This window comes from Lutjanus erythropterus, chromosome 12 (genome assembly GCF_056507025.1).
Source record: "Lutjanus erythropterus isolate fLutEry1 chromosome 12, fLutEry1.hap2, whole genome shotgun sequence".
NCBI lineage: Eukaryota > Metazoa > Chordata > Actinopteri > Lutjaniformes > Lutjanidae > Lutjanus > Lutjanus erythropterus.
The window spans coordinates 28,010,433-28,023,724 of record NC_139328.1 but is presented as its reverse complement, the minus strand read 5'-3'; the positions used below and the strand labels follow the sequence as shown (position 1 = coordinate 28,023,724).

The window sequence follows — 13,292 nt, the reverse complement described above, 5'->3', positions numbered from 1 at the left end:
AGGTAGGGGGCTCCACGATGCTATTATCACATTCATGGTGAAGCAGGATGATTTGGTCAAATGTGGGAAATAGTGTTTGAACAGGGTGAAATGGTCGGTATTTGCACTGCCTCTCACAATCTTTCCAATGTCATACATTCAGTACGAGAGGTGAGTGGTGATTTAATCTGCCGTTTGCCTCTCTTCCTCTTTCTACGTCTGTTTGCTGCATCTCCGTCCTTCTCTCCCCCCCTCTCCCTCAATGTCTCTCTGTCCTCCATTCCTTGTCTCTCTTTTTGAAATGAATCATTTTTGTGTGTGCACAGATTACAGTGGGAGAGCAACAGTTGCTATGGAGATAGAGTAAAGTCACGCATGTAAAGCAATTCTGTTGATGGATAGAGGGGAGCTTTGGCTTAAGCGCAGCAGTCAGAGTTTGCTGCAGTGAGGTTTTGATTTTTCCAAATGAGCACTATGACGTTCCTGTGAAAAAACATAAGATAGTGTGTCCAGTCACTGCGACCCAAAATTTTCCTCTGATATCCATTAGGCTTGTCACAGTAGTAGGATGTTACAATTACACAGGCTTGGAGAGTAATGGCTTACATGTAACGGGAGTATGTAATTAGGATACCTAAAAAAGGAAACTGTATTCCACTGCAGTTACAGAAAAAATGTAATCAGGTACAATCAGTAAAAAAATGGGGATTATTAGCAGAAATTTGCATTTTGAAATTAAGTTTAAAATAAAGCTCAATTCTTCCTTCAGGTGTGAAAATAATGTCATCATCCAAGGACTCAACATCTAAATTAAAGAAACATTTACAGGTAAGATCAACCTCTACCTTAAGTAACACAGTAACGGAGTCTGAAAAATATTTTGGGACAGTAGGTGATGCTGGTGACTGGGATTGCGTGGTGGGTAAAAACACATTTAAACCCCAGACCAGGAGTAGCAGGAACGTAACACTGTCGGCAGCCTGACAAGAGGTGGCTCGACAAATTAGTACAGACTGGAATCCGCCGGAAGGGCCATTTTACGGAGCCATGGCATTGTGAAACAGTTATGGGGTGTGTGTAGACATTTAAAAGTGAGTATTGTGTGGTTCAAAATATTGCCATGAAGGCAATAGCTGGTGGTAATTTGTCAGGCTAAACCAAACTCGCGTTGACAAGGAGCCGACATAACAACATAGTATGTAGTATGTTTATTATGTATGTAGTTAGCATTAGCATTACTTTACAACTCATCTCATCAGCTTTGGTAGTTGGAGCCAGTGTGGAGGATGTTTGATAGACCTGACAAGTCAAAATTAAATAACTGCTTGTAAATGTTTGTTTTGTTCAAAATAAGGAGAAGAACTACAGATCTACAGTGAAAAATAAGAATAAACACTCTAACATTTCAGAAATTGAGTGAACTTAGGCCACTGCAGTGAGGAATCAGCCTTTTAACATATGGGAAGTGCACTACCAGGTGAGCTTCTGGAGCTGCCCCAACCGGTCCCATATTTGTGTGTTAAGTTTAAAGCTAGAGTCTTAGATTATCTTAAAGGACCAGTGTGTAGAATTTAGTGGCATCTAGTGTTGAGCTTGCAGCCTGCAGACACCTCATCTCACTCTCCCCTTTCAAGCATGTAGGAGAACTTACAGTGGCTGAGAAACTTGTGCAAAACATGAAAGGACGTATGTAAAGCCAGTGCTTGGTTTGTCCGTTCTTGCCTACTGTAGGAACACAGCTGTTCAACATGGCGGACCCCATGGAAGAGGACCTGTGCTTGTACATAGAGGTAGATATAGACAGCTCATTTTAAGGTAACAAAAACATGATTCTTATTTTCAGGAGATTATACAAGATTATGCAGAAAAGTCCCTGTAAATCTTACACCCTGGACCTTTGAAGACTGGAAGCAGGTGATTCATTGAATTCCTGTACTGTGAAGGCAAGACTTCAGTCCACTCCACTCTGCTTTTCAAGTTGGTGTCCCAAAGGTGTTAAATAAATTACAGTCAGTACCACACACACCAATGCTGTAAATACTGCAATACTTACTCTTGTTTGAGATTTTTTTTTTTTTTTTTTGCTAGAATCTACAGTTCCCTACAGTTTTAGGAAAGTATTTAGCCATGTAAGAAATTAAACTATTTTTTTGTAATCCTTTAAAAAAAGATTTTCACAAAGATGAGCTTGGGCTTGAATGTTGCAGACAGGGGAGGGAAGTATCAGGAAACTGTTTTACACATGCTTGGTTCTGGTCTTTCCATGGGGGATTGTTGATGAAAAATATATAATGATGGCAACCTTATCCTTAAAAATCACACCAATCTCTTCTGTTGCTTCCAAACCAAGTGGATATAAGCAGGACTTTGTCTAAATACATGTCATCAACCTGATCCTCAGCAGTGTCCTTCACCTGGCCTCAGCCGGCTCACAACCACCTCTAGCAGTCTGCATACATTTATGCTGCCCCATTTCCATTTATATGGATCTAAATAGCATCTTTGCTGATTGTGACAGTGGTCCCTGCAGCACATGTGATTAACATGCTAAAGTCAGGGGCTGATAGCCTGTGCTGATGGCCCCCTCAGACGAGCCGCATGGCCACGTGTGTAATAGCTCCCTCGGTCTGTTCTCCCCCCTCCACTTAACTCAAATCAATGGGCCCTCCTCCAGCCTGGCCATTTATCTGAGCAAGCCGTCAGGGCCTGTGAAACAGCCACAGAGGACCTGGCCCCGCGGCCTCGTTACAGCAGCCCGCAGAAGCCAGATTTACTGGACTAGCTGGAGTGGCTTTATTCATGGATGGAGAAATGGGGGGAAAAAGGATGAAGTGAGGGAAGGCAAAGGAGAAAGTATCCTTCCTCCTACCTCTCCATCTCCTCTTCTTTCCTCCTCTCAGCCAATTCAATCCCATTTCAATCTCCCAGTGAACGTTCGGAGAATGCCTCGTCCTATTACATCACTTATGCTGTTCATCAAAGCGACAGGGTGTGAATTACCCTGTCCATGACACCTAAATCATGGCGCTACCAAACCCTGGGGCTACATGGAATAGCTGTTACTACATCTGGATCCCTGGGATGAGACAGGGAGCCTCTCGGCGAGCTTGACAGAGTGGGGCTCCTCTCTGCGTAGTCCAGCGTTATTTAGCTCCATCCAAACATGACTTAAGGTTATGTTCACTGCCTGCCAAACATGAGAAAGCTGCCAGTTTCCCATTTTGCCCTGATTCCCCTTTTCTACATGTTTGTGATTGTCTTTTCAATACTTGTCTCTCAACATTAACTTCTATCTCAATTCCAGAGATGATAGACACCATATGAATCTAATACTGCACATGCACCTACATTAAAGGGATAGTCTGGATTATCTGATGTACGATTGTATGAGATACTTATCAATAGTCAGTGCATTAGCAACAGTAGATGGTGGTTGGCACACCCTCAGTTAAGAGAAGCAGAGAGGGGCAGCAGCACAGACGCTAAGTAATGAACTGCTATGGACAAGGTCAGGAGCAAAATGTTTTTTAGCCACTTAAAAAAAGTCCACCTAAAAAAAAAATCAGAATTTGACTTTATAATATTTTCACCACTTTAATTTGTCCTCAGATAGCCTTTTCTGACAGACAGCCAAAGCCACTCTCTACCTTGAAGAACGCAGGAGTTGCTTAGGTTTTTTAAAAAGATAGTTCAGCCTCACCAATCAGGGGCAACAGTCGACCAGCAACTTCTGCATTCTGTGAGGTAAAATGGCCTTTTACCTATGAAGTTTAGTTGGTTTGGAGAGAGGCATTTTTAAGTGACTAAAATACTTTTTTTCCACAGCAGTACATTGCTAAGCTTCCTTGCTGGTACTCCTCTCTGCTTCTCCAAACTGTGGGTGTTCCAACCCACATCTGCAATTTGATAAATTGGATTTAACGTACCTTTGATCCTCCTGGACTCCTTTCGCTGGCTGGTTTTGACACCCGGCTGGAGCTCGGCCTCCGCTGACATCCTCCACTGCTGAGTCCCTTGTCCTGCTCACAGCGGATCCACCATGGGTTAGCAGCACACTAGCTAATCCTCCCAACTCCCAGTGTCCAAGTCCCTCCACTCCAGTCTCTCTCACAGTCGCTCTTTGGTGGAGAAAATCTCGTTTGAATCCATTGTGAGACGTCTGGTACTCCTCAATATATGAAGATCCAGCATTGATATCTGCGCGCCGTCACAGCTGGCCCATGGTGTTTGAGTATCGCTGAACAACTCATGAAAAGATGATTGAATTATGGGGCCAGGTGATCCTCTCGAGAGCAGCTTCAGATCAGATTTGACATCTTCTGGAGTGCGCCTGAGTTCTCTCCGTGAAGGTCAAGTATCACATGGTCCACCGTTGCTCTTTTCTGAGGGTCCACCTATAACTCTGGAGTAATTCCCCCCAGGGGAGACTGCAACATTGATTGAATGAAATATTGTTCTTCAGCGTAGGTCAGGAGTGGATATTATTCTTTGGTAGAGCACTTCAGATGCAGTCCGACAGCCCATCACAGACATTTGCTCCAAGCACTGCAAGGAGAGGAGACAGAGATGACAGTTAATGTTAAACTTGAGGTGGTTAAAAATTAAAATGACAAACACATGCCCCTTGATCACTCATTACAGCATTAATTTAAGGTACAAAATGGCAGGCACCAATTTACCAAATCAACAAAGATGTTATTATCTCCTCTGGATCATCAATCCCTAATGAGAGTGTAGCAAACGCGTGCTGTTTGGTGCCCACCCTTGAAGGAGACCTGTGGCAAAATACTTGATGCTCTTGTTTTACATGCTGCTTGTGAGTAAACATAGAACATTAAAGCATGACCGACGCTTCTGTGCATGCAAAGCAAATTTTGAGAAGATGGATTGTAAATGCTCCCAGCTCCGGCCAACAGCACGAGAGGAGGGGAAGCAGCAACGAACGATGAATGACAGGCTGTTTCAAAGCGAACTCTGGTGAAAATCCTGGCACAGCCATCTATAAACTGGAACCCCCCCCACATTGTGCTTTAATGCCCTTGAATCATCCACTGCTAACACGGGGGCCGTGCCAAACTGGCACCGCGGCTGGCACCGCTTCTGTTGGCATGGTGATAGGCCATTGTTGGAGAAAGAGGCCTTCAGCCTACCCTGGCCTGAAAAGAGCTGCTGCACATCGAGCACCGAGTACACATTATCCTGTGTGACATTGTGTGACATTGTGAGTGTGTGTGGTGAGACTGAGTGAGAATGAGAATGTCATTTAAAATGTATTTTAAGAATTTACTTTATTTTGATATTTGGCTCATCCTACGACTGTTTCTGTTGGAAAAGATTAACAACATAGCTTGTTAAAAGGTCACTCTAATTACAAAAAGCAAATCCTATCCCCTTTGTTGTTTTTTCCAGGTTGAGACAATGTTCTCTGAGGGTGTGTTCAGCCTGGCAGCAGGTGGTGTGACATTAGCCGACCTTACCTTAGAGTAGCTACCTTAAACACTATTGAAATGTCAAGCTAAATGGTTTAAAGTGTGTATCCCGTGCATCTGGTGACGCATGGGATACACTTAACAGCAGAGGGATGTACCATGCTCAGCTGGTTGTAAAATTGACAGCAGGTTAGCAAATATGATATTTCTGCAAAAGAGATGCTGAAGTTTGAACCTGGAGTTTGTATTTTGCTGTTGTTAGTACTGTAACTGTTAGTTATTGTAGGTTAGGTTTAATGTCATTAACCTTTTTCCTTTTTAAAAAGCATGAGCTCAGGCACCATTTAAGGCACCAGTATTGTTTTAAAAGTGTTGTTTGAGCAGTGGTATCAGAAAAAACCTTAACAATACCCAACCCTTTTCGAGCCTTTTATGTTTTTCACGAGTTTTGCTGCCACCATAGGTTCTCCTACATGCTTGGAAGGGGAGGGTTAGACATGGTGTTTGAAATTTGCAAGCTCACCCTTAAAAGTCACTAAATCCTATATACTGGTCCCGTTGCTCCTGTGTTCTGCACCCAGTCAAGCTTTATATCACAATAATGACCCGTTCACTGTACATTATCCCTTACAGATTCACTCAAAGTTACAGCCAAACAGCCAAATTAGTGACTATACAAATGTTAGCTACAACTCAAAAGCAACATCCACATCAGCGGCCTGTGACCGACCTCAGAAACTCAAGTTCTTTCTGTTAATCTTTCAGTTTCTTTTCTTTCTTCTTTTCCTTTGCCTGACTTTGAATGCAGTTGTCCTGTTGCTACAACTTGCTTTGCATTCAGTTTGAACACACCTTGAGACCTCTCGTCGACCCCAGTTAACATAATAGAGGTAAATTAATTCAATTTGTGCGGCTCATATATTTTAAACATGACATTTGCAAAAATCAGCAGCAATACATCCTTTTAGAACCAGCGTCCCTGTTAATCTGGATAATCCACAGTGTATGCAGTTTTCATTCGAACTACTGTCTATCAAAAAAAAATAGTCCATAAGAAAGCTATTCACAGTGAGGATTGTGGATTATCCGGAGGAACTGGGACACTGTCTGTGGATAGAGATGTCGCTGTGAAGATGTTGCCCCAAATGGAATTCCATTCACCTCCACTGTATTGTGGTGGTGGCAAAAACCTTCAGAGACAGATATATCAAAACTTGGCTGGCTGCCACATTTGTGCCCTAAATTTACCCGTGGTTTGGACATACACTAGCATAGAGCGTTACCCTGGCAAACCTTAGGAGAAAAATCTGCTACTATTGTACCATTTATCCAGAAGCAGGCTGTGTCTTCAAAGGTATTTTTTTTTGCTCCCACAGGTGTCTACTGTCTGTCAAAAATGATATACGTTCACTCAGTGCCAAATCAACATTTGAATACAATATTTCACAAATAGCACTGTAAAAAATCATACAGGAATTTACTGGAATCAACTAACCTTTTCTCATTAATTTAAAGCTACTACAAAGAGTTTTTAACAGGTTATGAAAGTCTAAATTTATTACTGATGCCTCTATATGACCTACATAAGAAAACAAGACCATCTGCGAGGAGATTTCTCTTTCTATTTCTGTATAATGTCAGCCACCAGGTCAGATTCTCCATGAAATCTGATTAAATAAGTCTGTGTTTAGATTTTCCCAGCCAAAGTTAAACTGAGTAGTGCTAGTAGTACTATTTTTGTATTTTTGGCTAGAAAGTTAGTTAGTTTTGAATAATTACAAAATTATGCCAACTTGTCTTTTTCATTTTTAGTCAACTTAAATTGTTAAGCCAGTCAGAGCAAATAGTTTATTCTTAATGTGAGGCTAAATGAGAAAGGAGGTAAATGAGAAAATGTGTTTTTTTTTGTTTGTTTTTTGCAGTGTGCCCTCAGCAGACCTCCCATAAGCCTTTGTTCACCAACATGGAACCTGCCCTGTTACACGTCAAGCACCTAATTTTTAATCTTTCTGAGCATTTCCACTAAAAATAATTTGGTTTGGAAGGTGATAAGTTGGTTACCAGCTGGAACCAAAGAATAGCAGGTATCAAAACTGCTGGAAACGTGGGCTGGTCCACTAATTTACACTTTACACCAAGGCTCCAAGAATCTTAAAAAGATCACATGCATAGCTTTGTGCGTATGTATAAAACAAATAGCCTCTCTACAGTCCTCATTCACCTCCCGTAGACAAGTCCTTCAACCCTCCCATTATTCCAAAATGACCTGCAATGTTCATAAAAATTTCATTTCCTTGAACAACAGGTCATTGCGATCGCCTCATCACCACCCGTTCTTCTTGTGCATGGCTGTCTAGACCATGTGTCACCCCTCATGTGTGCTTATGAGGCAGATAATGTCGCCCAGGTCCAGGCGAAGGGGGCAATCTCCCCGTAAGTACGTCTCAGAAAGAGCCTTGGAGTGTCAGTGATGGGAGAGGTATTTTCCATGTCACAAAGAACCTTATCAGAATGTAATTTTCATTACCGACGAGGGAGATATGCCTCATTGTATTAGACGGAAGAGCGATTTAATGTGATGTACGGCTGCTTGTCAAAAGCAATGCTATCTAGGTCACCCAGACTCCCCAATCTGCTCTGTGTTTTAACAGCTCCCAGTGTCTCTTATGATTTGGGTCAGAGTTAACGAGCATCACTCGTTTCTCCAGCTACTCTCAACTGTTCGGGGATGTCAGAAGCCCTTGACAAAAGCCACCCTTTATTTATTAATTTGTTCATTTTAGTACTACCTCTCTCAAGTGCAAAAGGAAAACTTCCTTGAGGGAAGTCCGTTTTATTTCGACTTGCATTTCTTTATTTCCTTCCATCAACCCCGCCGCTGTCTTTGTCTCTGTCTGCCTGTATTTCACAAATCATCTCTTGAGATGTTTGTTTCCCGCTTGCGTCAGAATCTTCACCCCGTGACCGGCTTATTGAACAAAAACAGGCATGCTGCGAGAAAACCTGATGTATGGCAACTCTCTCTTCCTTAGCATTAAGCATATCAATCATGCAAGCCATTGATTTTTCAGGCGAGGCGTTTGAGTGTATACCTTCACATACAGAGAACTAGACCCCCTGGGCAACACGCAGGTACATATATCTTGTCATGCAGCTTCAGTGCATTGGGAGGAGGTGTGATGTGAATCTTTTTCAAGAACAGAAACAACTGCATCTTTGTTGTTTTAATCAGTTTATCAGAAAGATGTGTATAACCTTACAGGCAGTGTTACTTTAAAAATGTAATTTAATGCAATAAAAAAATTACCTGTTAAAAATGCAGTCAATAACCTAATTGAAGTATCACAACATTAAAATAATGTAACCTGATTACTCTCCATTACTTCTGGATTACCTCATAAACCAATATGGTGAAATTGTTTATCCCAGTATAATGTTTTGTGTTTGTTGCATCACCATCTCCATTTGTCAGTAATAGCAGTAATCACAAGTATCTGTAATCTGATTACATCCTTTTGATCTGCAACTTTAACAGTTACCTTTTTTTGCACCCTAACTAGATAATGCCATTACATGTAATCCATTACTTCCAAAGTCTGATTACAGGTCAATCAAAACACTTCACCAGTCTCCCTGTATGATCAGTTAATGACCAGAAATAACATATAGTTGTCCTGCTTTCAGTTCTTCATAATCATGTATTTAACGCACATACAACAGAGAATTTGCTCGTCATGATAATTTGTTCGCAATGAAATAAAGACTATAATTTAGATCTTTGATTTATGCTCGAGAGACAAAGGGTTGTAATTTCCAACAATTATACTGAGTTCCATCTTTCTAGTCGCCTCTATGAATGAAAAGGCTTCATTAAGTGTGATCAGATTTTCAGTCATGTTTACCGTCTCAGAAATATAATGGGCAATCACCGAGCATGCGTTGATTTTTAAATCAGATCATTCTTGAGATTTTTTTTCAAGCTGCAGCATTCCAGTAAGTAACATTTCCTCCTGAGACTGGTGTTTAATAGACTGCACAATCAACCTCATATTGTGAGACAAGCCTCCGTGCATCCTGCCACCAATGAGTAACAAAGGTTGAACAGCCATCTATCACTGGATATGGCCAATTACACCTCCATTCACTGCAGTCCCGACGGAAGGCGCAGTCTGTGCTCTCCACCTTGCATGTGACTGCACAGGAGCGGGGAGGCCCAGTCCCCCGGACCATCTCCGTCTCTTCCTGGCAGAGGCTGGCCATGGCCTGGGGCTGGTGGAACGTTTGTTCGACAGACCGGCTTTGGCACCTCGCGCTGGTCATCTTTGTTACAAAATGCCCCCCAGCTTATGGAGTGGGACACAACTGTCACAACCTGGCCTAGCAAAGCTCCTCTGAATAGCCCTGCTGTGCTACCTTGTGTCACCTATGGCAACGAAGGCCGTCCAACTACTGCTATATCCTCTCTATACCTAAAGCCTGTAATCTGTACTGCTGTGAAATGTTTTCTTTGTTCAAGGCTAGACATTTTGTTTCACTCTGTGTAAGGTCTTATCACAGCCTCACAATCAATGATAAGATTGGCTCATGTGGCTTTACAAGATAAGCTGATAGTCCTGGAATCTAAGATAAGGTTAATTTGCTTTTTTTTTTTAGACTAATTAGATTCCCGAGAAGCGAGTGATTGACTGACATATGGGTCTTTGGGGTAACACTGCAATCTATTAACACTTCTGACCATATGAAGCAATGTGTTAATCATGTTACACACAGACATGGCAAGCCATAAGGTCACAGAAAGACAGAAAAAAATGCAAATGTATAGTTAGAAGCCAAGAGCCACCATGTTAGTGGTTCTGTGAGGTTTTATATAGGTGCTTTGAGCTAACATGCTGATGTTAATCAGGTATAGTGTTTACCATGTTCATCAGCTTAGTTGAGAGTGTTAGCATGCTAGCATTTGCTATTTAATGCTACATATTACAAATGCTACAAATGTTCAGGCTTTAAGCATCATGTAATTCAAGTGGTCTGAGAGAAAACTAGAATACTGCTCCTCCTCTTGGCTCTGTTTTCAGACCAGCTGGTGATGGGAGACTTTGGCCAAACATGGGCCAGTATGATAGTTCAGTCTCATTCCCAAAATGTGAGTATTTGATGAATACAAGTGATTACAATTCATCCTGGGGGGGGGGGGCATGAATGTGTGTGCCAAATTTAATGGAAATCCATCCAATAATTCACTGCAAGTCACAACTGTTAACTTCATGGTGACGCTAGAGACGAAGTCTGGGGATCATCAAAGTTAGTCAGATTCATCCTCTGGGAACCAAAAATGTCTGCTCAGGAGTTCATGGCAATTCAAATTTCAGTTTGGACCAGCAATAGTGGACAGACAGACTGATGTTGTCATCCACAAAGCCACGCTATCAGAACGGCTATAAACTAAAGGATTTTAGGAAAATCGGGGCTAGAAAGGACAACCTAATGACAATCTGTGATGAAATTGAATAAATTACAAAGCATTCTTTTAACTAGCACAAATGCAAACTTTTATATAAAATGGAAGCAGAAGAAATGGGGACAACTACTCTGTGTGAACATTGTACCATAAACTTATCCATTCCTTTTGATTTATACTGGGATTTATCTGAGGCAAAACTGAAATATTGCAGCCAGAGAAGGAGAAGGACCTCTCCTTTCTTCTCCTCCTCCTCCTCCTCTGCCTTCCTGGCCTTCCAGGGGGAACTGATAGCCTCTGAGCTCAGGCTGTTCAGCCACGGCCCATTAGTTCACCTCATTCTGACAAGATGGAGGGCCTCTGACGATGGAACAGTCAAGTGTGCGAGCGGGGAGGAGGAGGAGGAGGAGGGTGGAGAGGGGGAGAAAATACATACAAAAAAATTCAGTTTGAGCATTTGAAGCGTTCTCATTTACTTTTTGAGGGAAAGAGAAGCCTCATTGCTTCGGGTTCAACGGCTACAGCTGGTAAACTAAATAAGCGTTGCCACACAGTTGCTTTGCTGTGCAGATTTATGTCAGTAAAGGCCTCGGAGCTGTGCACTCAGTTAGGCGTGGCTCCAGCACGGCCGGGCACGGCTACACAGAGAGGGCAGTGAGGAGCTGCCCTCTGAAGTGCTCCTGCATTATCCTTTTTTACTAGCTCAGCTGCAGGATAACTGGGCCCAATTTAGATGGAGAAAGAGTGAACGGAGAGGGTGTGTGAGGGCGGGGTGGTCTCTTCAAGTCTGAGACATGACATAAATGAACAAATACACACCCGCTTGCGCAGCAGATGCAAATATTAATGGGGTTTGTTTAGAAAGTTTTCATTTGACAGGCTGTTGAAGTCAGGTCATTTTATTTTTAGAATGTAATGTGTATGTTTATGACTTCATGGTAATATTGACATAACTTTATAATGCTATGCTAGTGGCTCTGTGTGGCTGTGCTTTGAGCTAAATGTTGATAATGCTAACATGAACATGCTAACGTGAGCATATCGATAACGCTAACACACTGATTTTGAGCAAATATAATGTTTATCAGGTTCACCATCTTTACAGTTTAGAGTGTTAGCATGCTAGCATTTGCTATTTAGCACTAATCATTAAGTTCAGCTGCTTAAGGCTGATGGGAATGTTGTTAGTTTTGTAAGTAGCTATAAGCAAACACATTGCACACTAAAATTCTGACCTTATGATAAACACTTGACGGGAAGTACGTCAATATTGTCACAGTATCGGTATCTGCTGTCAATTTTATTTATACTGCGCAAAATCATAATAGAATCTATCTCAGTGTACTTTTCGTATAGAGCACATCTAGACTACAATATTATTTAGGCTACAGAAATGCATTACCTCTCACCAACAACAACACTTAGGCAACAGTTGCAAGGAAAAGCTCCCTATTAACAGGTCGAAACCTTGAGCTCTGTGGCAGGCAGACATCCATCATGGCTGATAAAATATTGCTATCAGCCCAAAATTAACATTTCTGCTGATATGACAGACCAATAAGATGGCGCTTTCATTATGTGCAAGCAATGCGAGTATGTCTGGGCCCAATTTAGATGGAAGAAGAGCGAGGAGAGGGTGTGTGTGTGTGTGTGTGTGTGTGTGAGGGGGAGGGCGGGGTGGTCTCTTCAAGTCTGAGACATGACATAAATGAACAAATACACACGCTCACACAGCAGATGTCTCAAGATGCAAATATTAATGGGGTTTATTTTGAAAGTTTGCATTTCTTAGGCTGCTTCTGCCTCTATAACAGACATATTCAGGCTAATAAAGTGTCACTAGCTCCCTATGGTGGCAGTAAACAATAGCACGAAAACAAGATCGGCTACAATTTCTCTTTTATTCATCTAATTCCACCCACTGCACATACAGCGGGTCTGGAAACGAAGCCGGCGTGAGACTCCCGGACCCCTCAGAACAGTTAATTGGTGGATCCGTCTCTCCCAAACACCTCCTCTAATGTTAGTGTGTGGCTTCCCTGAGGAGCCTTTAATTCACTGTTGATTTGGTTTGTTGTTGTGCTGTGTCTCAGCATCTGAACAGTGTGTTAAAACAGCCCATTTACCACGTTCAGTGGGAGAGAGGGAGAACTGGGCCGGCTCCAGAAGGCCTGGACAAACACCACGTTACCTCACAGCCAATCTTTTCTCCTTCTGTCTGTCTGTCGCTCCTCTCCGTTTGATTTACTCTGGATTCATCTGTTTGTTCTACACTTGTAGAAATAAGGGTTCCAAATGAGTTCTCTCTGAGGGACTTAGGTTCTACCCAGAAATATTTGCCACTGAAATTCCTCTGAAGAAAGGGTTTGTCAACGATTCTTTGTAAGACCAAGGGTTAAGAACTCTTTTCACCAAAAGAACCCTTT

The 13,292-nt window shown here is 42.1% G+C and overlaps 1 protein-coding gene across 2 annotated transcripts in view; it reads right to left on the bottom strand.

The window, feature by feature from the left end:
- dab1b (DAB adaptor protein 1b) overlaps window positions 1–13,292 on the bottom strand; it is a 71,292-nt gene that overhangs the window by 39,410 nt on the left and 18,590 nt on the right. For both annotated transcript variants that reach the window (XM_084731688.1, XM_084731687.1), the window contains exon 2: window positions 3,906–4,524. In XM_084731688.1, the coding sequence (XP_084587814.1) occupies window positions 3,906–3,975 (70 nt within the window). In that variant the 5' untranslated portion in view covers window positions 3,976–4,524. The remainder of the gene's footprint in view (window positions 1–3,905; window positions 4,525–13,292) is intronic.